The sequence below is a fragment of the Passer domesticus genome, chromosome 2, assembly GCF_036417665.1.
Source record: "Passer domesticus isolate bPasDom1 chromosome 2, bPasDom1.hap1, whole genome shotgun sequence".
Lineage (NCBI taxonomy): Eukaryota > Metazoa > Chordata > Aves > Passeriformes > Passeridae > Passer > Passer domesticus.
Window position 1 is genome coordinate 113,383,275 of NC_087475.1, and position 27,731 is coordinate 113,411,005.

A 27,731-nucleotide genomic window follows, 5' to 3' on the forward strand; every position below is an offset into this window, starting at 1 on the left:
GCATTTTGCCAGTGACTAACTGGGGTTACCCTTAGTGTTTTAGCTTGCAGGTTACAGGGAGCCTTAATGTCTATATCTAGTATTTATCTAAAGTGAGATTCCTCTAAATACACTGTGTTATCCTTATGAGTTGTTCAGTTACTGACCTCAACAACGATCTTTGTAGGTGAGCATCACATCGCACTCCTCTCCTGCTGGTCTGTACCAGCTTTTGATGTACTTTTCTTTTACTTTTGAAAAGAGAAGTAAACACATTCTCTGTTTCTCTTCTGAGATGTATTAGTATTAGGTAAAGGTGGGAATGTGTGGCCTCCATGAAGCCGGAGTAGTCAGTGTAAATAAACATGTACCACTTTAGTTTCATGAGTCTATTTGGACAATGCATTTTCAGTCTTATTTCTGTGCACATGGAAGTGTATTCAAGAGAAATACAATTCTGGAGCTTCAAAATGAATGCACTTTTTATAATAACATACAGTATATATTTAAGTTTTGATTATTGATAAATTCTGTAGTAGGTTTAAATTTTTCCCCTCTTCATTAGCTGTTGTGATGATGTGGTCCAGTCAGGTGTAGTGATTTGACTGTGGGCCAAACGCCAGTGAACTCACGAAAATCATCTACTCATCTTCCTCTGCTATAACTGAGCAGAGGAGGAAGAAAAAAATCAGTTAAAATAAAGCTCGTGAGGTTGAGATAAGCTTTAGGAAAAGAGACTTTAGGGCAAAATAGGCTTAAAACTTCAAAAGGTATAAAGAAAACTTTATTTAAAGTAGTAAACGAAGATCGGTAAGAACTAAAATAAACCTTTAGAACACCTTTCCTCCCCTCAGCCCCTCTTTCCTTCCCACTGGCAATGCAAAGAGATCAAAACCTGGGATTCTCAGTCAGTTTATCACTTCAAAAAAGAATCTTTCTTCAGTTCACTCTGGGAAAGGAGTCTCCCCTGCTATGCCATGGAGTCCTTCCCACAGGAAACAGCTCCGTATGAACTCTTCCAACACAGTTCTGATTTTCACAGCTGACAGGCCACCCGGAAAAACCCTGTTTACATTGTGAAATCCCTCCTGTGTCTTGCAGTCTTCCCACAACTGCTTTTGTGGGCCATTTCAGCTTATAGAGTACAGTTTTTAAGGATTTTTTTTTCTAGCATAAGACCAAAGGGTCCTCTTTTTCTGTCTCTGAAAGCAGAAGTTCTCTCTGTCTCTGTATTCAAGTCAGATCACAGCTTTTCAACATCTGCATTCTCCAGTTCTCATGGGCTGCAGGTGAGCGCTACATCCCCCCATATGCTTCATGAATTACAGGGAAACAGTTTGTTGTATTATAGTCCTCATCACTGCTTACAGAAGATTTGCAGCTCCTACGCTCGGAGCATCTCCTCCTCCCCTTCCACCTTCTGAATCGAGCAGGTATCACTGTGTTGTTCTCCTCACACGTCCCCACTTTTCCTTTTCTTTGACTCAGGAGAAGATTGGTGTCCCTAAGTTCATCTGTTCTCATGTGGAGTTCTGCCAAGCTGAAAAATAGATCTTAACCAGCCTCCACAAATTGGGGAAAATGCTCCTTGTGCTTTTCTCCCTGTTGGTGATGTGGTCTCCCTGGCAGTGCACAAGCCACACTGGCTGTCAGCTCCACTCCACGGGATGCTGAAAAAAGAAAAGCTGCTGTCATTTTTATCTCTTTGTTTGCAGCATGGCAGGTTGTATGTAGACAGGCATGAAAAGTCTGTTTGGGCCAGACCAGTCCAGGGCCTGACTGGATCCCAGCAGCTGTGCCAGGGGCCCAGCAGCCCCCCATGGGCCACCTTTCCAAAAGCAGGAAAAAGAAGAGAACTTCCCCTAGGTTTTCGTTCTTAAATGTTATCCTAGAGACTTTTCCAGTTTCTCTAATTGGCTTAGCAGTGTGTCAGTTCTCAGAGCCAGCCAGCTATTGGTTTCGCCAGGCACAGGCAAAGCTCTTAACAGCTTCCTACAGAGAATTACTTCAGTGGCTGATGTTTTTCCTCCTCACCAAAATCAATTTAATGTCAATAATCAATAAATGCAAAACCAGCATATGGGAGCAAGCAGTGAGAAAACCCGCAGAAAAGATTTTTAGACTTTACTGCTGTTTGTTCATGTATCAGTACTGGGGCAGAGCAAGAAGGTTTGAAAATCCAGCTGAAATTCAAAGGGTGCTAGCTCAGGGCTCTCCAGAAACCAGCCTTTCTTTGTATCATGTTGCCTGGCACCACCATGTGCTTTGGAAGACTCTTGGCTCTTATCATTTGCCTCCAGTTTTTGCCCTGAAGCTGGTTGGTTTCCTTGACCGGGTCTTTTCACTTCTGTGTCAGTTATGAAATGTGTCAGTGGCCCAGCCTTTCCCCCTGTAAAGGGCTTCTAAAATTATAGACTACAAGAATTATTCATTACTAATGCTTTCAGCTAACCACAAATACTGCATTAATCTGAGATCAGGTCCATGCTACTGAACAACAGCAGCTTTTTTAATTCTTTTCCCCTTCCCCTACTCCCATTTCTGTTGCTATGCACAGGCTTCTCTCTCAGTTCTCCATAGCTGTTGCCACATGGGGTTACAGAGAGGAGTGATAAAAAAACCCCTCAGCCCTCTAGGGAGGATGCAGGGGCCAGGGTAACAGAGGAGGGGTCTGCAAGAGCAGTTTGGGTAATGTTTGCTCATGGTTTCTTCTGATGGGTCCTGGCCAGTAAAAGTTACTGCTGACCCACCTGAGGGTTGGTGCTGACAGTATTGAAAAACCTAGCAGAAGGCATAAATAGGAAAATACTCAAAACTGTAGGTTTTAGTTAAGGATGGAAATTGTGTTTTGTATAGAGCTATGTAAGGAAACCAATTACATGCTGTGCTAGTGCCACTCTGAACTGCTGTGAAGGAAAGTGCCTCTGCAGCACCAGACTTCAAAGCTCTGTGAAAGTCTGCTTTTGTGGAGACACAAGTGAGTCAGATCTGCTGATGTGCTTTTAGTTTCAGCTAGCCTAAAGCTGAGTTACTGGGTTTTATTCAAAGGCAGGGGCTCATGCAGTCATCCCATGTGTAAAGGACACAGAAGCCACTTAGGCTCTCACTTACAAGTGTGGTAGGTTGTTTGTCCAACCCATAGGAACACTAAGCCAGTGGCACAGGCTTCCTGAGAAGATGGGCAGTTCCATTGCTCATATCAACAGTATCATCAGGCTTGTGTGATTTTCTGATGAACAGTTCTTGATTGAAAACTGTGGGTCTGTCAGATTTCCTGCAAGTGTTACTGCATCTCACTTACTGCTGATGAAGGCTCATAGCTGAATCCAGAAATCCAAATGAATAAGAATATGTGTTAAAAATTCTGAATTCTAAGGAACAATGTAACACTTCACTTCTGAATTTAAGTTCTTTGACACTGTCAAAGAATGAGTAGATAAGGAAGGCAACACAATTGGAACAAAAGAGGAACAACAGCAAAAAAAAAAATCTGAATCTTTTAATAAACATTTCCAGTATGTTTGAACTTACTGAGGCATTTGGCAGTGACTCAAATAGCTCTAAGTTTTGCAAATGCTGTTTTTCTGTTAGTGTCAGTGAGCTACTTCAGCTTAGGTTTCAGCTGATAAAACCTTAGTATGGTAATAAAAGAGTTTTATAGAACTGTATATGACATACATTTAGATAGAAATTTGTGCTTCTTCTTTCTTTCCCTTCCAAAAACTTGAAGATAAACACGCTGTTCACAAATCAGAACATATAGGAATATTGATTGTATTTCCAAAATGCACTTTACTTTTTTTTAACATTATAGATGGTGCTATAAAGAATCCCTGTTGAAAGGAAAAAGGAGGGGTTCAGGAGGTTTTTAAGTCAATATTAATAAAGAGCAGCTGCAGGAACTCATCATTTTCATTCCAGCTGCCAGTTCTGATCAGACAATGGGGAAAAGTTTGAATGTAATGAATATGGTTTTGTTCTATTGAAATTATTTAGTCTTTCTGGTTTCTGACTTGAAGCAGTAACCAGAACACGATGTAAAAATGATGCTGCCTCAGAGCTGAAGTTTTCCTTGTGAACTCTTACCCATCCCTTCCTTTTACTTTCAGGATTAACTGAAGGTGGATATTTCTAGTTGTTGCTTTGGTAACTGTTAATGCAGTATGTCTCTCCTGCACTGTCCCAACAGAAGAGCCCTTGACTTTGTGATTTATGGGGATTTTGTTTATTTTTGTTTGCTTTTTTGTTTCTTTTCTGCACGTGCCTAGTTGAGCCCGTTGATGCCCGCCCAGCTGCAGACAGAGGACTCACCACACGACCAGGTATATGACTCGCATGGCTTTTACCTAACCTGTATTTTTTTCTGGCATGCATATGGTCTGCCGCTGCTGAAATGATTTACCTTTGCTTTGTTGTACCCCCCTCACAAAATTTAATGCTATTCCATGAATGATGGAAGCACCATTCCCTCACAAATAATCCCCATATAAGCACTGTCCGTATTGAGGGTGTTCGGGATGTGTGCTTGCAGCAGGAGTGGGTTCCAGACCCAGAACTGGTTTGCATCAAAGGTCTCATCCTTTCCAGAAATAACACTTCGGCAGGTGCAGGAGATGGTAAACTTGGTACCCTGTAGTACAGACAGTACTTCTAATTTGGGAATGTATAATAGAAATGTCAAATCCTTTATGCAGCATGAGCAGGGATAATGAAGAATTAATGCATACAGTTTCAGAACTGCAGGGGGCATTGATATTTTTTGCTGTGGTACATCTTACCTCCAATTACCTAAAAATTGGTATTATCCCTCTGGATTCCCTGAGGTTGCCTGAGGACACAACTATTCATTTCATTCTAGGACAGAGAAGGGTGATTGTTTCTATTCTGTAGGTACCTCTGTCTTTGTATTGATTTCAGAACAGTAGGTTGAGTCAGGCTGCAAATGTTTGGAAAAGTTAAAATGGGACAATTCCAGTTTCCAAAAGGAAAAATGATTTTAGCTTTTCGTACTTTTTTTTTGTTTGTTTTTGGGGGGTTTTTTTGGTTGGTTTTTTGGTTGGTTGGTTGGTTTTGGGGTTATTTTTCCTCGTTTTTTTGTTCAGAATTATCTGAAACTGTTAAAGCCATTGAGAGGAAACAGCCTTTTATTTCAGAAGAGATTACTCTCCGACTCTTTGATGTAGTGAGAATATATTTTAGGGTCAGGATTATTTCAATGTTACATCATAATTGTGTTTTCTTCTGTGTTTTCTGTTGCTCATATGTTGCAACTGGGATATGTGTCAGAACTGGTGAAGTAGTGTGCTTCTAGCACTGTTTTAGGAGTCTGACATCTTTACTTATGTTTAGAGTTTTAATTCAGTCCATGAAGAGAGCCTGGAAACTGGTGCAGAGCTACAATGCCAAAAATCTTGGGTTCAGGAAAAAATCCCTTCAGTACTGCATTATCTACCTTCTTCCTCAGGAGCAGTAGAAATACCACAGATGAAACATGCATATGGTTTAATCCAAATGTTGTAATGCTAATTCAGTCTAGCAGTTTTCTTATAATATTAAAATCTATTATTAGTTGCAATTTTAATTTCAGTCCTCTTAAAAAATTTCCTGTTATGAGGCCCATATTTATTACTGCAGGTTATTCCTTCCTCCACACACATAGACACACGTCTCAGAAATCCTTAGTGTCCCTTCTCTAGAGAAAGGATTTTTTCTCACTGCCACTATCTTGTTTCAGGATGAAACTGCATGTTTTAGTCAACTGCATTAGAGCTCTTTGTTGGTTGTGTTGATACAGGTATTATTAAAGGCTATAAGCCTATGACAATAAGTAATGAGTCATCTTGGTGAATATGTGTGATAGACTACTAAGAATAGGTAAAAAAATTTCAGTATCTGACCACTGTGGCTTGAAATTTGGCAGATGGCAGATGCTGTAACTTTCCTACTGTGAAAATCGCATGGGACATTTCCTCAGTGTTCTGCTAAAGTGCAGAAGTAGTGCTTAGCTTTCCTATGTCTTTAATCACCACTTACAGATTTAGACAAAAATTTTCTTACTCATACAGATTCTGTCTATAAATGTCCATGTGGTTTTTCGTCATCATCCAAAAGCAAATTATGTGTGACAAAATTTCACTTTAACAGAGAAATTATTCCAATCCGAATATCTTAATGAACTAGGAATAGAGAAAAGCAAATAGATGCTTATTTCAACTGTGGAGCACAGAAGGGATTCTGATAGTTTAAAAGTGTGTGCTTTAAAATGGTAATTAGTAATTAGTAAAACAGATAATTACAAACCAGATTTCTATATTGGAGGTTGAAAAAGGAAAATAAATACCTTTTATGCACTAACTGTCCTTTTTGGGATAGTCTGTGTTTACAGTTTAGGGCTATTATTGAAGAAAAAAAATCTAAAAATGTAGTAGAGTACTGTAGAGTGAAAAAGTATTAATGAAAAGACCTTCAGATTAATGCATCCAGCTGCTTTTGACTTTATGTTTTAATTGCCCAGCTTCTTGTTGGTTTCCTGAAAGATTTGCCCTTTCTGTGGGCCTGACTTTCCAGTTGATGCTCCTACTTGCTTGGCTCAAGTGACCTGCTTCTTCAGGATGCAAATACTGGTATCATGTCAGTCTGTAACACTCTAAGCCTGAAGAAGAACAAATGAATGTTTTGTAGCTGTTTGAATTTCTTCAAGAAAATGAGCTCTGGAAGGACTAAGACAAACATGCAAATGTGTGCCCTTTTCTTCTCTTTCCCATTTCATTTACTTCTTGCTCACACAACATTCTCGTAATGATCAGTATGTTTTTCTTACAGGCAGATCAAAATCATGCAGATCATCTTTGTCACTTTCTTACAAGCAAGATAGTCTGATCACAGTACAAAACACAGTCACAGACTCACAGAATACTGGGTTGAAAGGGGACCTCAATCATCTGGTCCAACAAGTATTTAGATGGTAGAGGTACTTGTGATACCTAGGATCTTTCTCTTTCACCACATCATTCTCTTTCAAGAAATGAAGTCTGTGAGTCAAGCCAGAGCAATTAAGGAATTGTCCATTTCATAGAATATAAAAGCTTATGAGTAAGGACCAAGTTGAAAGCATTTGTTGAAGTTTATGCCGGTTGTCTAAACCCCCACCTCTCTTGTGCTCCACCTTGACTGTCCATAGTTAAAGCTTGAATTGGAGTCTGATCTACATCAGTCCTAGGAAAATAATATTGTCAGGATGAATCCCATTTTCTAGTATGGATAAAACATCTGCGTAATACACATGGGCATTAGAAAAGGACTCTAGTGCCTTAACTTACTGTCCTTCCCCTTCCTAATTCACAAATGAGCAAACAAACATAAAAATTATGACTAAAACCATTTCTTAGCATCTTCTTCCTAAAAAGGATGTAAATGAAATGGTAAAAGGTCAGAGGGAAGAAAAATACCTAAATGTACTAGATTCATCCATGTAGTACATACTAGAGGTACATCAGTGTACATGTTTTAATACAGCACAAAATTATAACAGATTTATGACATATTTCTTCCTATTTATAAATCACTTTATACAAGATGTTAGATGTTAGAAGGCTCCAGTCCAGCCTGAGAGCTTCCATATGAAGAACTTCAGATAGAACAACTACCTCTTTTCTTGATAACCTCACTGTAACAACTTATTCAGTAGTGTTTACTTCTCTCCTGTATTCCAGCAGTCAATTTTCATGATGAGCACTTAATTTCTTGCAATTGAATTTTGGGTACCATTTATTAATAATTGTTTCTTTGTGTGTGTGTGTGTGCATGTACATATAGAGACATATATACATAAAAATACATATAAAAACGTCTCTAGATGCTCATGAGCAAGCTTGTTTTACTTATATTAATTCAGCAGCTCTGATTTGTAGAAATTGAGTGAATATTAGAAAATGTGCCATCAGAAGGGACATTGCTTAGTATTAGCATATTTTCTGTAATTCAGGGTGATAACTAATGCTCTGTTCAGGGCAGATCATATTTTCATCTGTTACACAGTTGCAATTGTAATTATACACTCACAGCTGTAAAGACATGACTTACAGGATGCCTGTAATTCACAATGCAAGGATTTTATGCTATTAAGTGTGTTATTTTCTTCCATGTAGTATAATTTGGACTTAGTTTTTTTTGCGTTATTCCAGCTCTCTGTCAGTTGATCATTTTTGCAAACATTTAACTGTTTTGGGGAAACATTGCACATAAAGCTGCTTCTGTGTCTTTGGCTCTTCTGCTAATAAATCCTGACATGTCTATCTTTATTACATTACATGATAACTGAGGGTTTTTTTCCTCATGCAGAGGCTCTGTAAGCCTAATGGCTGTTCTGCAGAATCATTGGCACCTGTGCTGTGGTCTGTATGAGGTGAGGGCAGAGAGTAGCTTAGTTATTTATGGTTTTCTTGTCAGAAACTGCCAACATATTTTTTCCTGTCTTTGTGATGTTAGTTTAGTACAATTGCTTTAAACAAACTGTCTGCAGCTACCAAATGAAAATCATTAATAATTTTTTCCATTAGATTGTTTTGGTTTGTTTTATGAAATTGTTGCTAACTGTGAATGCAATTATAGTTACATAGACACAGCATCTGGATTGACATACCAGAAAGATTATCAAACCAGATTTTACTTGTTTTGATTATTCATTTCTACATACATGTACTCTGAGAAATAAGTATTTTATCCTTCATTCCAATGAGATTCTTTTGTAAAAAAGATAATGCTTTTATTGCACTTATTTTCTGATTTTTTTCAATTTGAGAGCCCCATAATCATCCATGAAGTAAAAATGAACCAGCAGTTCACTGACATCTTAGGAGAGACCAGAAAGTTTTAGCTCCATGCAATCTTAAAAGTGCATATCCCTCAAAGATGTTTAAGTTAATGTTACAAAAAAGAGTACATAGTCTTCATTTTCATCTTTATGAGTTTACAACATACATTCTTCTTTCATTTCAAAATTTAAATGACCTGCACACAGTCCCCGAGTCATGTGGAAGTCATAGTTGAACTTCTGATTAGAGCAGGCAGCTCTCTACTCCAGGGGTTTGTTCGAAGACTGCATTCCTTCCCTTCCACCCTTTTTATGTTTGATGATGATTAACCCAGATAAAGCTGTTTGCCACATGTGTAACAGGCTTTAATTCAACAACTCTTTTCTTGTTCTTGCCATGACTGAAGCACAGTTCATGGACATGGAGCTGAATGTTTTCCTGAATACAGTCAGTACCGCAGTCACTCAAACTGCTACTTTGATTTTCTCTGTGTAGAAGCCACCCAGGTCCAGTTGTTTCAACAGTGCTTGACTTGGAGATTTAGTTTTTAACTCCAGATGCAACCTCAGGCACAGCTAACACTCTTCAATCTGTGCAAAACAATACCACAAAACCTTTCTAGCTGTTTATGTAACCAGTACACAAAGTAATTGCAAGCAGTATGGTGGATAATGTGCTTCTAATTATATCCTTGGTGGGATTCACTGTAACCTCGTTTTTTAGTCTTCTGAAAGCATAAATATATATTTACACAAACACAGAAGGTCCTCAGTGTTAGTATACTGAGTGTTCCCCAAAGCAGCTACTTGTCATATGAGTAGTTTTTCAATCCATATCATTTTTTTTCCCACTAGGGCAGGGAAAAATTGGGGTTTCATACTCTCTATTTTTTGATGTTTGGAAATGTATGTGTGCACACATGCATGTGTACATGTGTATATATAAAAGCAGTTAATATTGCTAATTAAAATTAATATCAATAAAAAGCCCATCATAGTTAGCTCATTTTGTTTCATTTCACTAGAAGTTTCTAAAAAAGCCTATGGTTTTTGCAACAAAATAGTTTTGTCAGTTTTTCTAAGGAGCTGTAAGTTAATACATTTTTCAGCTGAACTGAAGCATTTTTAAATTGAAGTGATTAGGATTGCAGCTCCCTAAATGGGGTATGTAATTTAGAAGAAAACTGGTAGCATTTATCGTTATTTGTGAATTTGCAATGAGGCTGTTGCTCTCACTTTTCGTCTTGTATATTGGCTTTTGTGTTTGGGTTGTGTATTTTGGAATTTGTAGTGGAAAAAACATCATTTTGTCAGGATTAAACATCAAGGTCAGGATTAAAGCTCTTGTCAGAGAGAGAACTGTTCTTTGTGTGCTTGTCATCAGTGCAATGGTAAAGAGGTATTAGGAATCCCTTGACTGTTTGCAGCTCACCTCTAATCAGAGTTTTAGAAAGACCCTGAAGTTTTTCCTACTTCAGTTACTACCCTTGAAAAGTATATCTTTGATTTTAGCATGCAAGTCTAAATGTGTGGTCACTAGGACAGTAAAGTGAATGAACTGGTAATAGAGAGAATCTCTTCAACAAAAAGTCTCAATTCTATAACATTGTGGAAAAGTGTGTGTAACCCCATTTTTATCTCATACCAGGTATTTAATTGATTCCAGTGCAATGTCATACTGCTTACTATATAATCAGTTATTTGCAGAAGACGAGCAGTTTACCCTAGTTGAAGTCTTTTTCCTCACTTGTAAGGGAGGTAGAAGGAAGGAGGTAGAAGGAAAGAAAAATTTGCTATCAGGTTTGTTAGTGTAAAAGCTAAAAAAATTAAGATTTCTCTGTTTCTGACCTTTTTCTGGTGCAAGTTGCCAGAAACAAGTTTTAGTAAGTCTTAACATCATTAACTTCCTAGTATCAGATGCTATCTTTAGTTCAGATTCCAAGGCATTTTTGTGGGACCTTGGTCACTTGGCCCAAACAAAAAAAATTCTGCCTGATCCCAAGGCAAAAACCCATTGTTTAACCTGCTCTATGCAGGTTAAAAAGCATGGCTCCCATGCTACTGTTTGTTGCTCTAGGGAAGCTGGAGCCTGCATTTTTCCAGCAGCTGAGACTACTGGTGAACTTAGCACCCTCTGGTGCCCATTGACGTGACCTGCTCTGCCCCTGTAATGTTCGCTGTAAGTCCTGCCTGTGGCGTTTGAATGTTGAACAGAAGTTGACAAAGACCCACAAGCTCAGCTGTTGCAGCTTTGCTTGCACTAAAAGTGGTCAAAAGCAGAAATGCTCATGTCCATTTTCCTACCTCTAACAGTACAAACAGAATATGTAGAGATTTCACCTCTCCTTATACCCCAGCACATCCATTGTGCATTTGGCAGCTAACATTTGATAGGTTCCAGGACTGAAAACTGTATTTTCACCTTTGTATCTAGTAACCCTGAAGGAACCTTCCTTCTTTGCATTTCCGTTTGTATTTTGAACATCCTCGTGATTCGTGCCAGTGAATTCCACAGTCCAATTATGCATTGTACTGAATTATACATATATATATATATATATATATATACACACACATATATATATGCACACACTTTCTTGTATTTCTTTTCAATCTGCTGTATCATAGCCATGTTAGTGTCCTGTATTTCTTAGGAGAAATAATGAGTGAGCATTTCCTGTAGATTTTCCCCTTGTCATTCACAGTCAAACACTCTGTTGTGTTTCACCTCATTTACCTCTTCCAGTCTGAAGACTCACGATTTCAGTCCTTTTTGTACAAAAGCCATTCCACACCTGTGATCATCTGTGTCTCCCTGCATTATATCTTTTGTAGTTCTTCTGCCTTTGTGTGAGGTGAGGTGACCAGAACAAATAGCCAGATTTAAGTTGAGGATGCATAATATATACAGTGGTGTAACAATGTTTTCTATTTTCTCTCTTTTTTCATAATTGCTCCTACCTTTCTCTTTGCCTTTTTGACTGCTACTGAGCCAAGTGCCCATGGAGTTACTCACTGTGACTGCAAGGTCTCTGTCCCAGGTAGCACAGAGCTAAATTAGAGTCTTTGTAACTATATGTGTACTTAGGGCTGTGTATCCCCACAAGCACCACTTTGCATTATATCAACACTAAATAGAATTTCTCTTTGATTGTGCTCTTGGAATTTGTAAGATCCTTCTGCAGTTCTTTGCAACTGGTTTTACTTTGACTATCCTCTTTTTTTCTTGAATATTTTGTCATGTCACTATTCACTCTCCTATCCAGATCACATTACAAACAGCACAGCACAGATCCTTATGGAACTCAGTAGTAATATTCCTCCATTGTGAAAAAACAGATGTGTATTTGCACTTCATTTCCTTTCTCTTAGTCAGTTATGGAAAGTAATGTAGGAATTTCCCTTCTAATCGTTGGCTCTTAGCTTCTGCCAGAGCTTTGATCAGGGACCTTCTCAAAAGCTTTTTGGAATCACTGTTTCCCATGTGATTCCTAACTCTTCCAGTGACCTCTAAGAGGTTGCACTTCCCTCAACAAAGCACAAGCAGGTTCTTCACTGAATTAATTTACATGTGTGTGGATATGTTCTAATCAATATTTATAGCTTCAGTGAATTTGTCAGCATGTAGCAGTGAAGGTGTACAGTTCCTCAGGCCTTTGCCTTGGTGGAATGTCCATGTGGTGATTTTGCCAGGGTATCTGCAAGGGCAGTGAGTGTGGCCATGGACAATGGTGAGCAGCTGGGAGCAGCCACCTCTTCAGCTGCTGCAGCCAAGGACAGTAAAATGTCCTGGGAAAGCCCTTTCCCCCCAGCTACTGCACTGGTACTCCACTACTGTAATTTTCTCCCTTCCCTTTTAATCCTAAAACAAAAAAGGCTGGAGGGGTTGACAGGTCGAGCCTCCTTGCTTCCTTGTTCTTTATTGCAATCCGCTCTAATCATAGAGGAGCAAAGAGAACTAACTCTCTGAATGAAATGGAACAAACCTGGATGTTTGAATAATCCCCAAAATGCAGTTAAAACCAGAAGAGGATAGATGTTGATACCAAAAAAAAAAAAAAGACATATTTTATTTAATAGTAAGAGAAGCAAAGAGAAAGAAAGGGAAAAGAAAAGAGAGAAAGAAATACAAATGGGGGGGGGGCAGGGGAGGGAGGACAGGGAGAATGACACAGATTAAATAGAAGTATATCACCCCTCCGTGAGTCCCAGTGACATCTCCTTGTTTCCCTCCATCTGGTCTTCTTGCTGGTGAGGGTCCCCTGCCAAAAAGTATAGAATCCAATGGATTAGTATATTTTCGGGCAGGTGGGAACACACAGGTACCTCCCTGAGGGGGGCAGTTTGACACTTGTAAGCCTGTGGATCTGTTGCATCATGCAGTATCATGTGCAGTGCTCTGGTACAGGGTCTGGGGACCCCTTTGGGGACACCCAGTGACACCCCTCATCTGTGCCCCATGTGAATTCCCATAGATGTGGCTTTCCAGGGGTGAGAGGCCCTGCAGCTGGGCCAGTCTGCCCAGTGGAGGATGGGTGTTCACTGCCTCTGACCAGAGGCTTTTTCGCCATACACAGGAAACCTCTCCTCATCCTCCCTTTGATGTAGGGGTCTGTACAAGCCAGGCAGATAAGCCTGGGGCTATAGCCTCCACCCCTGAAGATGCTGGGCTTAATCCTCCTGTGAAAGTATTTTTCCCAAACCAGACCTGAGAACACTGTCACTTTATCAAAGCAATTTACAGCCCAGGGCCTCAGTCAGGAGTGCAGTAATCTTCGGCTTTTGTTACATGGTTTTGCTAAAATAGGCAGTAGTCCTTTGTAAAAATATTTAAGCCATAAACCATAACATCTCAGTCTCCAACATACTTTTCCTCATTTCCCATTGATGTGGGTGTAGAGGGTACTGGGAGATCATGCACAAAAGAGAGTAAATTGTGCTCTTAATTTGGAAAACTAGCCACAGCTACTTCAAGGATAGAAAGTTAAACCTGTTTTCAGGTACCACGTGGGCTTTATTTCCTGCAGCTCCACCTCCTCCTGCATTTCTTTGACAGAATATCATTGTTTGTTTTCAGACTGCAATTCCTTGGGTACTTTACAGTTCTTGCATTTAAAAATGGTCTCCCATAAATGTCATAATGTATTTGTGTCAGTACTGTTATGTAGCATCAAAAATCAGAACTTAATAAATTTTTGTGTGATTCCTTAAAAAAAAAAAGTAAGATAAAAGTTATGGGGCAGTCAGACTCTTCAAAAAAATAACCATAAATTCTTTGTAGCATGAGGATCATTCTTGTTCTCTCCTTTGCATGTTTTCCTATGAAAATAAAGATCAACACCTTAGAGTGGGTTTTCTGTACAGTCCAGAGAAGGAAGATCTATTCTTGCTGGTTCATAATTCAAAAATAAACCACCATTTAATGAAAAAAGAAATTGCACATTTGAAGGCAATAAAAAAAAATTATTGGATTGAGTGCTATTTTAAGGCTGTGGAGTTCATTGGCACATGGAATTCTTAAGGAATTATTATTGAGAGTCCAGTGAGACAGTGAAGCACAGGAGCAGTCAGTAGTGTTGAGAATTTTAAAAGAGCTTCTTCCTCTTAATCAAAACTTAAGTTCAGCGCAAGATTCTAAGACTCAAGCCTTGGAGAGAGGAATTGGAAGTGAGAAAATGGTGAAATAAACACAAACAAGGAAGATGAACTGGTTTGTTCTTACTATATTCAGTAGAGGGAGGAAATTACATCTCATAAACACCATTCTTCTGCAGTGTTTTACCTCAAGAAATACAAATGTCGGGTACATTAGTACTGAGAAGGAAAGCAGTCAGCTCCATGAATATCCATACAGTCTCTCTAAGCCAGAGGCAGCTCTTCAGGATTCATAGACATATACAGGATTCACCACTCATTCTCCCAAGGCTATTTTCCAGGAGGACATTTTGACCTTCTTTCCAGCTAGATGAGTGCAGCATCTCCCCTTCACACCCATAAGAGAACAGGACTGTAAACTATGTACGATTATAAATGTTGCAAGCTGTAGTCACTTGCTTTTCTGTATGTTTCTAACAGAGAGACAATTATCATCTTTCAGAGAGAAGATAAGAAGAATCATTAATTTTGAGCAGTATGAAATCTAAAAACTCTGTAAACTCCACAAACAATTTAGTAACTTGTGCATGTTTCTGGAAAAGGTACAGATTTGCAGGAAGAAAGAAAATAAGATATCTGGAGTTCTCTTACTCACACTATGAGTATTTTGTTTTTTCCTCACAGCAGATTGAGCTGAGGGAAAAGGAAGATTTTGGCCTAAACAACAAATTTGCTTGATATTGCTAAAGAGGCTGTCAGAGCAGATCTGTTTGCAGCCTGTGGGCTAATTCAGGAGGGCTCTGTTGGTCCCTTGCAGCTTTGTTCATGCAGTGTTTCATGCTGGAAGCCTTCAATACCTGTACTAATATAGCTGCTGAGGACTAAGGATCGTTTAACAGAGGAGAAACTTTACTAGCTCATTCTGTGTCACCTCAGTGGGACTGAACCACCAGATGTACCTCACTTTCCTCCCAGTTCCTTTTCACATTGCATCACATCTCCTCCGTGTGACCAGCACTGTTGCCTTCTGTTCTCCAGCAATGGGGTGAAGCAGAATCTTCCTGAGTCTGAATCCTGAACTCAGTGAATTGTCTTTGTGGTGCAATGCAGGTTCTGGGTTGACCAATGTTAAGACAGAAGAGATATCAGAGGTGAAGATGGATGCGGAGTTCCGGCATGACTCAGGATATGAAGTTCATCATCAAAAGCTGGTGAGTGATCAGACAGTGCTTTCCCTGCATGCACTTTGAGATGCTCATTCCATCCTGAACTAGGGAGTCACTTATGGCCATGTTTTGCTTGAGTGATGTGGATGCTGAAAGTGCCAACAAAATGTTTGCATGTGAAAAGATTATGATTTTTCTGGTTCTCTCTTCGATGAGAGTAAACCTGCAACAATGTCAGCAGAGAGGAAGGAAATTCATTGAGCCTCACATGAGAGGAAATTCCAACAGTTCCTGTCCTTGCACTACCATGTCACTGGATGTGCTTATATGGAGAACATTTGTCCCACAGTCCATCTGTCTCATAGTCTGTCTGTATCAGACAAGGCGTACAGAGGATGGAAAATGCTGAGTTTATAAAAAAGAAAAGGAATTTGAGATGCATAGCACAGTGCAGCAAGAAATAGAATGACACTGTTTCAGGAATATAGTCCTTTCCCCTCAAAAGAGATGGTAGTGGTGTATGCATGAAACATAGCCTTTCACAAGAATGGCAGCTTGGGATAAAAGGAGATTCCCCACTGGCCTTAATTTTAGTCTGTGTTTGGCTGTATCTGTGTGTTTTGTTCCTTAAGGTATATGAAATTATTATTAACAGGGAGGTAGGAGCAAAATGTTGTTTCCCATTTGAACTGTGCTTTTTGTGAGCATAAAAATGACAACCAAAAGCACTGTAGGTAAGAAAAGTATCTTCTAAAAGCTTTTTTTTGGTTGCTTAATAAGCAATGAAGAACCCAGACAGCAATGTTGACTATAAACGTGTTCTGTTTCTTCTTTGTAAGGGTATATTATGTGGTGAGATTTCAGTTCCATAGCTTTCAATATCCTGATATTAAACTTGAAAGCTTTTTTTCCTTAATATATTTTTAAAGCTAAATAGTGCTGAAAATCAAAATTAACAAGGGACTCAAATTTGCATTTGAACTAGACAATCACTCTGTGAAAGGATATTCTGCCTTCTCTTTGATGCCAAGAACTGAGAATTACCAATTTGATGAGTTAATCCAAAATGCATTAGCACTAATTTGGGAAAGTCTGACGTGCTTAGCTCGGATGGGTTAAACATGCCAATGGAGCAAACCTGTGCAGGGTGTAGAAGAGAAGGAATTTGCAGGAACATGTGCTAGACACAGTAGTTACTGGTTGTCATAGTTTTCAGCAGCACCCTTTAGTGTGGAAGTGGTTTTTTACCATCTCAAGGAATTAGGTGCTGGGAACTCCCCATATCATGGTGGATGATGGGGAGAGCATTGCATGTGCCTGCATATGGTAATCTGTGTCATGCTTAAAATGGGACCTTGCTAGCTTTTCACAGTGCTTTTTGCCATACTTTTTACTGATAGGTGCAACCACTATTTAAAAATTAATGAGCTGTCTTCTACGTTATCTTTTCAATTGAGACTGAGCAGGGATTCTGGTGTTGCTGGGCAAGTACTGGACTGATGCTTACAAGGCCTTGCTTCCCTGCCACACACCATGTCCTGTCCAATGCCCCTGTACATTTAGCATTAATTCAAAAGCAGGGAGCAGAAAACACTTTGATCTTTGCATCCATTCTGTGCCATGGCAGAATTTCCTGGAACAGTCTCCTAAGGATATTGCTTTGAATTCAGCTGCACATTGTATTTTGCATGCAGACCTCTGAATTGGGTTGAAATTGCATTTGTTTTCTCCTTTATGGAGGTTCATGTTTGAACTGTACATTAAGTTGATTTTTATGGCTCAGGGTGCTTAAGGCCTTCCTCTCTTGCACATGTATATTAGCTGGGCATTCCACAGTGCTCCTGAAATAGTATAGCAACAGAATTTCAGGCCTAGGCAGGTAAAATTCATGGAAGAAATTACTACTTTGCACTGGTTTATGCCAACACTATCCATTGTTTGTGCTTTCTAGTAAATTTTTAACTTTGTCATAACACATTTCTTGCTTGTGACTAGGAACAATATAAATATTTATACTGCATGCTTTAATACCTCTCTGACAAAGGTTGTGTTTATTAAAGAGTGCAAATGTTACACAGCTCAGTATAATTCTCAGCTGGTTTCTTGTTTCCCTCTACATTTTTGTTAAATACTTGTCGAAGTATTTATTCTTTCAGCATGAGATAGTCATACAATTCTATGAATGTAATTTATTCTCTAATTATTTTTGCCCATTTTGGCTTAAAATAACAAAAACAATAGCAATAATAATAATAATAGCCCCTGCTATTGGCATGCAGACAAAAGAATGGTAATGTATGCTCAGATGTAAAATAATCCTATGTATTATTTGAATATGGAACAAGGCAACGAAGGAAATCACCCATTTTTCATACCTGCTCCTGCTTATAAAAGCTAGATTTATTATATGCACAGTAAAGCATCTTGCTGTCCTCTGTTTCACCTTATCAGTGCATAAAATTCAAGTGGATTTGCTCTGGTTTTCACACAGCTATTACCTCCTGGGTCTCACAGAAGTACATCATGCAAATACAGGTTATTCTCTTTACCCTTCAAAATCTTTAAGCACTCTTTGTGGTCACTTAAATCAGTGATAGCTTTTGTTGACCCATCTCCTTTGGTGTGAGAATTTTCTCCCAGCTGGTTGTGTGCAGGTTTCACTGTAGCACACAGGTCCTTCACTACTCATTTATCAAAAAAAATGTATCATAGTCCAAACAGGCCACACAGATGTAAATGTGTGACCACACTCATGATTAGCATTCTGAAAATAAAGAAATGTATGTGCTCCTGGGTTACTCCACTCAAGCCTATCACTTGTGCAATTAGCTTGACTGGCTTACTCAAGGGAAAAAAGGGATTTCCTATCTAGGACCTGTGTGAAGCTGAAGATGGAGCTGAGTCCCCCTTTAGCACAGCACTGCTACACCACAGGCCGTACATGTGTCCCAGATTGCTCCTCTCCAGCTTTCAGAGCTTTGTGGCACAGCAATCCAGGTTGGAGTAATTACCAAGGCATGCAGTGCCATTTAATTACTGATGCTTCAATGGCCTTCATATTGCTGTGGCAGCTTGGCAGGTTAGTGAAATGTTCAGTGAGCTTTTTATTACCCCTCTTCCTTTATATTTCTTTTGTAGGTGTTCTTTGCTGAAGATGTGGGCTCAAATAAAGGTGCTGTCATTGGACTAATGGTGGGAGGTGTTGTCATAGCAACAGTGATTGTCATTACTTTGGTGATGCTGAAGAAGAAGCAGTACACATCTATTCATCATGGGGTTGTGGAGGTAAGAAAAGACTTCCAAGCACAACTGGTGTCTCCTGTGCAACACAGTCAACACACTGCTGTATAAATGTTAATTTATGAAGGAAGAAACTGTGATTTTAGCTATGTTGGCATTGTTACATTCAGCAGTGTGGAATCAATTTGCTTTATTTAGTAAAGGCAAACACAATGTAAACCATGTTAAAGTGGGTGTAAAACCACAAAACTTTCTTCTGCAACTATTCCAGACCAATCACTTAATAGTGGGAAAGTTCATTTTATAAGAAATTTGACAGTAGCCAATGAGAAGATACTGTGCAAGAGGAAAAATCTGGTTTTACTGTTGGGAAATCATACACCAATTTTTTTATTTAGCTTTAATGTTTGAGACTGGCCCTCTCATAGCTTGTGCTGTGCACTGCAAGGATTTTCTCTAGACAAGTATTTTATTGTTCTCTGTTCTCTAAATAAGATTTTTTGTTGCCACAAACATCTTTGGATTTATGGCTAATCTGAAACTCATTGTTTTGAGAAACAAATAATATGTAAGACTCTTACATAGGATTTTCAAGATGAAAATCTTCTTCTCTTCTCAGTTTGCTGAAGAGATTTGTGGTCGATTTACAGTAATTTAAAATATTTTATCTATTTCATGGCTTTAAGATAAGATCTCTGTAAGCAGAAAGACTTCATTATGAGAACTGGAAGAGGTTCATGTAACTCTTTTTCTTCCTACTTAGTTTGCTGTGTGAGTGTCTGGTTTGCAGATAGTACCTGTATTAGTAAGCCCTTGAGACACTTGTTTATTTTTGCCTTTTAGAATTGGTATTTTACATTTTTGATTGAAACTGAAGTCTTGAAAAAGTCCATAGTTTATGTTGGTTTAATCTTGAATCTCTTAAAATTAACCTTGCTTTGTTCTTGCTGGAGACACACATGCTACATGATGCATTTATTCCACTGTCTGGGATTTCAAAGGGTCTTAAGAATTATTTGTGTAAGCCTTTGTCTTAAGCCTATGCTTGTGCATCCTTGTGTCCACGCTGTGGTTATCCATGTGGTTTGAAACTTCCCAAAGAGACATGGTCAGAATATTACCAAAAGTGTGGGGTGATTTGCATAGATAGCAACCTGTGCAGAATTTTGGACCAAGAGGCAGAAAATAGCAAACAGGAATCTCAGCTTTAGCTTTTGATGTGATAGCTTTCAGCCCATTTTGTAGAAAATTGAAGCAGATTTTAGTATTAATCCACCAAGCTGGTGGATATCTGCTACCAACAGTTGTGCCACCAGAGACTCTTTTGGGTGAATTTAGTAATAATGGAAAAAAACAGGAACCTTGTTAGGCCAAACCCCAGATCAGATATTGAATGTAGACATGGCATTATTGCAGCATGTCTTGGTTTGAAAGACAGGTGTCTGCTAAGGAAGGCAGGAGCCTCCCTCAGAAAGGAAAATGTAAACCTACCCCCTCTGAATTACTATAATTTTGAAATTAAGGGGCTCTCAGGAAAAGATATGAGGACAGGAATAACAGTTCTTTACTAGTGTGTATAAATTTAAATAAATAAAAGAACAACAAACTGCAACTTAATAGGAAAATTAAAAGGCAGTAGTACGAAACAACTGTCAGAGTCAGAATACAGCCTGACACCTTGTCAGCCAGTGTGTTGGTAGCAGTCAGATGTAATGGTGTTGCTGCAGTCCTCCTGGAGTGACAGATGTAATTCTGTTGAAGCAGGGATCCCGTAGAAGGGTGTCATTTTCCTCTGAAGGTCCAGTGGTGGTATGGAGGGGTCTGGTCTTCCTCTGGGAGTCCAGTGGAAAAAGGCTGACTGTGGTGTTCCAAATCTCAGATTGTATCCAGGTAGGAATGGTTGGCTCCTCCCCCTGGGTGGAACATCTCCCAGTGGGGTGATGTAATTTTATCAGGCATGCAGTGACACTCAATGGCCCATTAACAGAAGATATTTCCTGGAGAGAGGATTGGTTGTGGAAGAGATAAAGAACATTGTATCACCTGGTTTTATCAGATGGTAATAGAATACATACTTTTGGTTAAATTTTTCATTGCAGTCTAAGCCACAGTACAACCTTAAAATTCCAGATAGGTTGCACCTGATAGAATGAGGTGGCAAAGGTGATTCTGGACTTCTACAAGCTTTCTTTGGTAACAGTGAATTTGGAACTGTTGGCCTAGAAATAACATGCACAAGCTGAATAAGTAATTCATGTCAGAATGACAGCATCACTTGATAAATATTATGTGATTTTTATCTGTAAAAAATTTTACAGATAGAACCATAAAGCTCTAGCATGCAGATGTACCAAGAATATTAGTGGATTTATAGTATCACACTGTAGATTGTGTCGCCTTGTGGATCTGCTGGCACTGGCAGCCAGGATTCCTCCTTCTGCCTGACCTGCTCTGTGGTCTTCACAGCCTCGCTGTCCAAGCTTCTTGCCTGCAAGAAAGGCATAACATCTGTTTTTTCTGATTTTGTCCTAAATTGGTAAAAATTATGTAGCACTTATATTGAGGACAAAAAAAAAAAAAAACCAAAACAAAACAAAAGAGCTATGTACAATTGATGTTTAATACTGTCTTCAAAATAAAGCTGTTACATTCTAAATTGGAATTAATTTATTTAGCTACAGCCCACCTCTAGTATACTGTGTACAATAAGCAAGGAAGAGCAAAATCACTTGATGCAAAAATAACTCCACACCAGCTCTAGCTTGGCTGAGTGTATTTTAACTAATTTGCCACCTCTTTGTTGTGTGTCAGAAGTTACTGTGTGAATTTAATCCAGTGATAATGAAAGATACCTAAACAGGTCTTGTTCCACCTGTGTTCTTGTCTTCCAAAAAGTCACCTCTGTTGTACCCTCTCATTTCATTAGGACTGTTTCTCACAAAATAAGTTACTAAAAATCTGTTAGCCTTTTTTAAGCTCTGAGAATGGATATACTTGTCCTGTTTAGAAGTGTTATTTTTTCCCTAGTCTGAGAATAAAAATGTTCCAAAGCTGTTCAGCCTCCCCAGGAAAAAACTTTCATAGTTAAGTAAATAAATGACTGAGGGATTGAAAATTACTTATTTACATGTGAACACAGGGGCTCCAGCAAATGTTTTGAAGGGTTTTTTTTGCTGGTGCACCCACCCCAGGTGTCTGCATATTTTCTCCATGAAAGTGGGTGGCAAAAGAGAGATTCTCACATCTCCTGTGCACTGGGCACCCACTTACTGTCTCAGCTTCTCCTCTGTGAGGATACCCTATTCAAAGCTGCTTTGCTTTCTGACAGAAGCAGGACCTCCAGCAGTGACAACAGGAGGTCTTTGCAGCATGGTCAGACGCTGAAATTGCTGAGGGGGCTAGGTGGACAAACAGTCTCACAAGAGGTTATCTACCTGACTGAGGTGTTTTTTCAAGAGACATCACATCACAGAAAAGAGAAGTGTTGAACCACAGCACCTACACCTCTTACAAGTTGTGTTCAGCTTCTGCCACCTCTGTAATGGGTGGGAAAAGCTTCTTAAAATGATGAGGGGCTTTGGGAATTTACAGACAAGGAGATAATTGGGTGCAAAACATGTCATTTGGCAGAGTGATACCTAGGGAAGATGCTGTAAGGAATGTAAAGAGTTTGGTAGCATCAAAATGGGTAAAAGAAAATAGAAGGGAAGACATTCAGAATGAGTGACAGGACACTTAGGTTGATAGTTAGATGGATTACCCTGCAGCAGAGGGCTACAGGAAGGAGAGGAGGTACCAGCACTAGTTATTTTAAGGGCTAAAGAGGAAATTTAAAAAATTACTAAGACTGCAAGTTGGATCTTCAGTAAATCCCTTTTATCTATAAATGCCATATTTCAGAGTTTACTGGACTTTCACTAGAAACTTCTTATCAAAACAAATTTTTTTGATACTGTACAATTGTGCAAAGGCATTAAAAAATCTACTTTTTCTACTGTCCTTCCTTTTTTTCTTCCTAATTTCTTTCTCCTTGATTTCTTCCAAGTATCCCATCAACTTTTTGGTCTCTTCTGAGTTGCAGTTTTCTTGATTCCTTTTTAATTTATAGTGGTCTCTCACTCCATTTCTTTCTCACAAGTAGGTTATGCTGTATACTTACCAGATTTTCTAGTCATGAGTAAGAAAAGCTGAGTGAGAGACTTAAACTAAAATGAGTGACAGAGTTCAATACAGTATTGTTTGGAGCTTAAAGACAGAAGTCTAGCACACGTTCTGGCATCCCAGCCTAGTGGTGGAGCCTCCTAGTAATAAAAATGCTCTCGGGCAGGTATTGATACACATGGAACCCTGGTCCATAAATGCCAGAGCTTCATGCTGAGTTTTAATTTTGTGCTAGAAAAGAATATGTTAGGATTAGTTGTGAATCGTGACCTTCTCACATCATGATTTGAAGAAGCACTGGATGCTCTGAGATAGTGGTGATAACAGTGTAGAAGAACCAGGGCTGACTTGGTGCTGTAGCAGCTCCTTCAAGAGTGAACAGAAGGGTGACTTTTCCCCTGCATCTGCTTTTATTCTTATTTTCTGTAAGTGCTGAAAAGGCTGCAGGAACATTTGCCAAGTTCCTGCTTTGTTCTTGTCGTCACCACCACGTTCACAACAACTTCAGCAGCAGCTAACAAAATGCTGTTAATACTGTTAAATTCATGAATCCTTACGGTGAGGATTAAGCCTTTGGTACACTTGTACAAAATCTATATGGAATGGGTTTGTTAGGCCCTACTGCTGCTAAACTGCTGGCAAAACAAGTGCTCTACTGAACAGCAATAGCATGGAGGGATTGCCAGTCAAAGATTCAGTGCATATGGTGTCTTTTTGTGGAGGGAGAAGTTGGCAGCCCCAGAAAGTACAGGTGAAGCAGCAGAAAGCAGCCCCTGGGGTAGTTCTGTGAGGTGTGGGCCTCTCCCCATCCCTCTCCAGCCCTGCTCCCAGTGTTGGGGACACAGAGCAGCTGGCACACTCTTCTTTAAAATGCAAGCACACAGCCATACCCTGACTGCTGAGCACATACCTGTACAGGGTGTCTTGGGATTTGGGAGTGGGAGGTTGAAGAGGAGACAGGCTGTGAAATTCCATGGGGTCCTTCTGTCCTTGATGGATCAAAATGATGGTTGACAGCCAAGCTGAGTGCATGGGCTGCCCAGGGGAAGCTTGCATCCTTCAGAAGAAAAAAAGGTTGTCATTTTTAGGGAGGGAGGGGCCAGGGAAAGGAGGAGATTATTCTGTCTTCCCCCCAGTTTCTCAAACAAGGGAGATAAAGCAAGAGTGACCTCTAAGCATGATCTTGCTACCTAAAAACATGTTACATGAGTTGAAGAAACAGGTGGATTTGGGGATTGTTGCATAAGAGAAATACTGTATGCAAATGCAATTTAAAAAGAAAGAAAGAGAAAGAAAACCTGTGGATGGCAGTATTAAAAGTACAAGTTATATTGCAGAATTTGAAACATAAAGAACACAGTGTCATGGTAGCCCAGTGATTCTTTCTGTCTGGCGTCCTGTTCCTTGCCCACAGGGGTCAAGGGGTGCTCAAAGTCTCAGGGTTCCCAGCTGGGAAGAGTTTCACAATAGCTTGTGAGTGATACATATACACATAGAGCAATATATAACCTTTAAGTTGGATATTTCATGAAAATGTCTAATTATTGTGTAAGAAAAACATCTGATGGGAGATACAGTGTTGGTTTAAAATGCAATTTGAGAGTCAGGACATTAAAAGGGACACAGATATGAAAATTGATCAAATTTGGGGTTAGCAGTTCGTCTGAGTAATTGAATGCATGTGCCACACAGAACCATTAAAATGGCAAATAAAAGAGCATATAAAGTGGAGATGGCTCTGAGAGGAGCCGTTTTCGGTGGGACTGTGGGAAAGGTGGTCAGTACTGTGTTGTAACCTGCCACAAGGAAAGAACAGCTGCAAAAAACCCTGAACAGCCTGTGTTGGTCCCAGGCATGGGAAGAACATACCTTTAGTCTTTCTCCAGGGTGCCAGGGAACAACTTACCAACATCTTCTCTCCTCACTAGGCTGAGACATTTCCAGTATTGCAGAGTAGATTTAAAATTGATATCAGACATCAATACTTCTCCTTTGCATTTTTTATTAAAAGGTTTGATAGAGAAAGTTAGGGTTTCTTGAGAGAATACTAGCCTTTCTTAAAGGCTAGTTTGTTGCTGAAGGTGACTTGCTGTATTTCCAAGAGGTCACTACTTGCAGGAATCCACAGGAAGATATTCATACCTAATATTTAACAGTAGAGTTTAGGCACCTTCCTGATTTTAGACACTGTAAAATTCACTTTTTATCTTTGCTTTTAGGAGCTGTCAAGCACTGGATACATCAGGTAGCAAAGGAAATAACTGACAAGCAGACTGTTTTCATGGGTGCTTAGAAAGATAGCCAGGATTCAGTAGGTTTTGAATACACAACTACTGAGCTCATACAGCAGAGGTAAAATACCTAAATTAGATTTAGAGACTGTTCTCACCCACTCTAAATTGATGGAGTTTTATATTATTGGAATGTTCAGTGAAGGAAGAAAATAATCTGGGAAGATGCAGGTATTGAATGGAGAAGTCAAACTGAGCTTTGTGCCTGTCTTCCAAGTAATCAAGAACGGTCAGTTTTTGTTAAGTATAAATACTTAAACCAGTGCAGACATGTCAAGGATTTTGTGACTAAACTGATCCAAAGTCAGCCTTGGAGGTAGAGGAGTTCTGTGTCCCTGAGTGAAATGGAATTTTTTGCTTACCTTGTGCCTGGCTGCTCTGGCATTTCCTTGCTACCCTCATTTTATCTTTTCCAATTAAGTTTTTGTTTTGAGACCACCACAGCTGCGACAGATCTGGGAGCACAGTGCAGGCAGAAGGCAGACTCAAGCCACTGCTTTCTAGTTAGTTTTTTCTTTAGAGTCCAAATTGATCCCAAGTATAGATATTGATATATATGCCGGGGGAAAAAAATCTCTTAGTGAGGGACTAGCAGACAGAGGAAAACTCCATCCCCCTTCTTTTTTTTGGAGAGTTGCTTGCTGATCCAGACAACAAATTCCAAAGCTGGTACTGCTGGCTTTGGTAAGCTGTCTTTGAAGTCCTGCAGCAATAAAATAAGCTGTGGAGTTGTTCTTGGTGCATTATCATCATCTGTTCAAAAAGTGAGCCAGAGGATGCTTTCTGGCCAAACACAGAGGGTATAAAGTATGTTGGATGGCCGTGAAGTGGGGAAACATGGGGTATGGTGTGAATTAAGGGAATGTGACCCCAGTTGTCCCCTCTCCTGACAGGTGGATGCTGCAGTGACACCAGAGGAGCGCCACCTTTCCAAGATGCAGCAAAATGGCTACGAAAATCCCACATACAAGTTCTTTGAACAGATGCAGAACTAGGACATCATAGCAGCCTCATGAGTTGAATGGAAGAATAATTGCTTCACTGCCCATTGGTGTTCAGTTATAATGTGGAAAGAAAGAAAAACACTCTGCTTTATTATTTACTCATTCTCGCCTTTTGACAGCTGTGCTGTAACACAAGTAGATGCCTGAACTTGAATTAATAAAATCGGTAATGTATTTTCTCTCTCTTTCTCTTTACATTTCAGTCTTTACACTACATTATTAATGAATGTTTTTTGTGTACTGTAAAGAGGTTAGCTGTATTTAACTAGTGCATGGATAGATTCTCTTTCCCAATTATTTATCATGTAGCTCCTTAGCCAGTTGTATATTATTCTTGTGATTTGTGACAAAGATTAGGTCCTAGTTGAAACATGCTTTAAGAATTGATGGGGGATGCTTTCTGTGTCTGTGGGGTTTAGCTGCTTCTCTTTGCTGAGCATTTTTTTCTGATCACTATGCATTTTAAAGTAAACCAACATTTTTTAAAAGTATTTCAGACGAGTTATTGAAATTCTTTTCCTCTGCAACTGCATTTTATTGTACGGATTGTTGCTCCTGCTGTATTAGTGATGTAGAAATCATGAGAATACACATTTGTTTTGTTGTGCCTGTTTTATGTGCACACTTTAGGCATTGAAAGGTAAACTTTATTTTCTTTTCCATGTACCTTTTTGATCTTAAAAAATTATTAAAAAGAGTCCCTGTTAATTGTGAGCACTTCTGGGGGACGAAGTGCCTGCTGGCCAAAAGTTAACGGGGGTCCTCTACAGGATGATTGTACAGAGCCATTGCTTATGAATTGATAGCTTTCTACACTGTGTTACATAAATAAATTAAGAAAAGAATGTGTGGGCAAGAGTTTTCTTTGGAGGCAGAAAACAAAGAGTTCTGAAAGCCATTTAAACAGAATACAGGGGTGTTCACTCTGAGAGAGAGTCGGGGTCCTACAGAGATTGCAGCACTGACAGTTGGACTAGAGCAGAAGGAAGGCAGCAGTGAGACAGGGCAGGAAGTGGGATGTGCCATCTTTGGCACAGCTACCCTCTGAGATGTCTTTTCCTTTCTTCCTTTTCTTTTACTTTCAGTTTGTATAACAGTGTTTTAATGTAAATAAATACATTCCTGGAGGAGCCCTGTTGTAGTAGTGCGTTTCTGTGACAACCAGCCACCCTTGCTCACGCAGAGGAGTATGATGTGGATGGCTAACCAGCCTCCCAGTTTCTTGGCCATCCCCTGGCGTGATTTACCAGCAAGTTCTTCCCTCTCCTCCCTGCACCTCTGCTGGCCTTCTGGCAAGATCCGTGCCTTGCAATGTGCTGTATTGGTGAAGGCAAGGAGGAGCCTCCCAAACTGCGTCCAGCTTGGTGCTGCTGCCTCACAGTGAGTGCCCAGGAGGGGTAGAACAGCAGCACCAGGAATTTATTTCTGCAGGATGATGGCAAAGCCATTGGTGAGCTGGGATACATAACCCCCAGCCCAGCAT

The 27,731-nt window shown here is 39.6% G+C and overlaps 1 protein-coding gene across 4 annotated transcripts in view; it reads left to right on the forward strand.

Annotated features, from left to right (window-relative positions):
• APP (amyloid beta precursor protein) overlaps positions 1-27,378 on the forward strand; it is a 183,243-nt gene extending 155,865 nt beyond the window's left edge. For 2 of the 4 annotated variants that reach the window (XM_064410854.1, XM_064410852.1), the window contains 4 exons: positions 4,248-4,301; positions 15,497-15,597; positions 18,691-18,837; positions 26,138-27,378. In XM_064410854.1, coding sequence (XP_064266924.1) covers positions 4,248-4,301; positions 15,497-15,597; positions 18,691-18,837; positions 26,138-26,239 — 404 coding nt within the window. In that variant the 3' untranslated portion in view covers positions 26,240-27,378. The remainder of the gene's footprint in view (positions 1-4,247; positions 4,302-15,496; positions 15,598-18,690; positions 18,838-26,137) is intronic. The other 2 variants (XM_064410851.1, XM_064410853.1) reach the window with 1 other exon arrangement.
• The last annotated feature ends 353 nt before the right edge of the window (positions 27,379-27,731 follow it).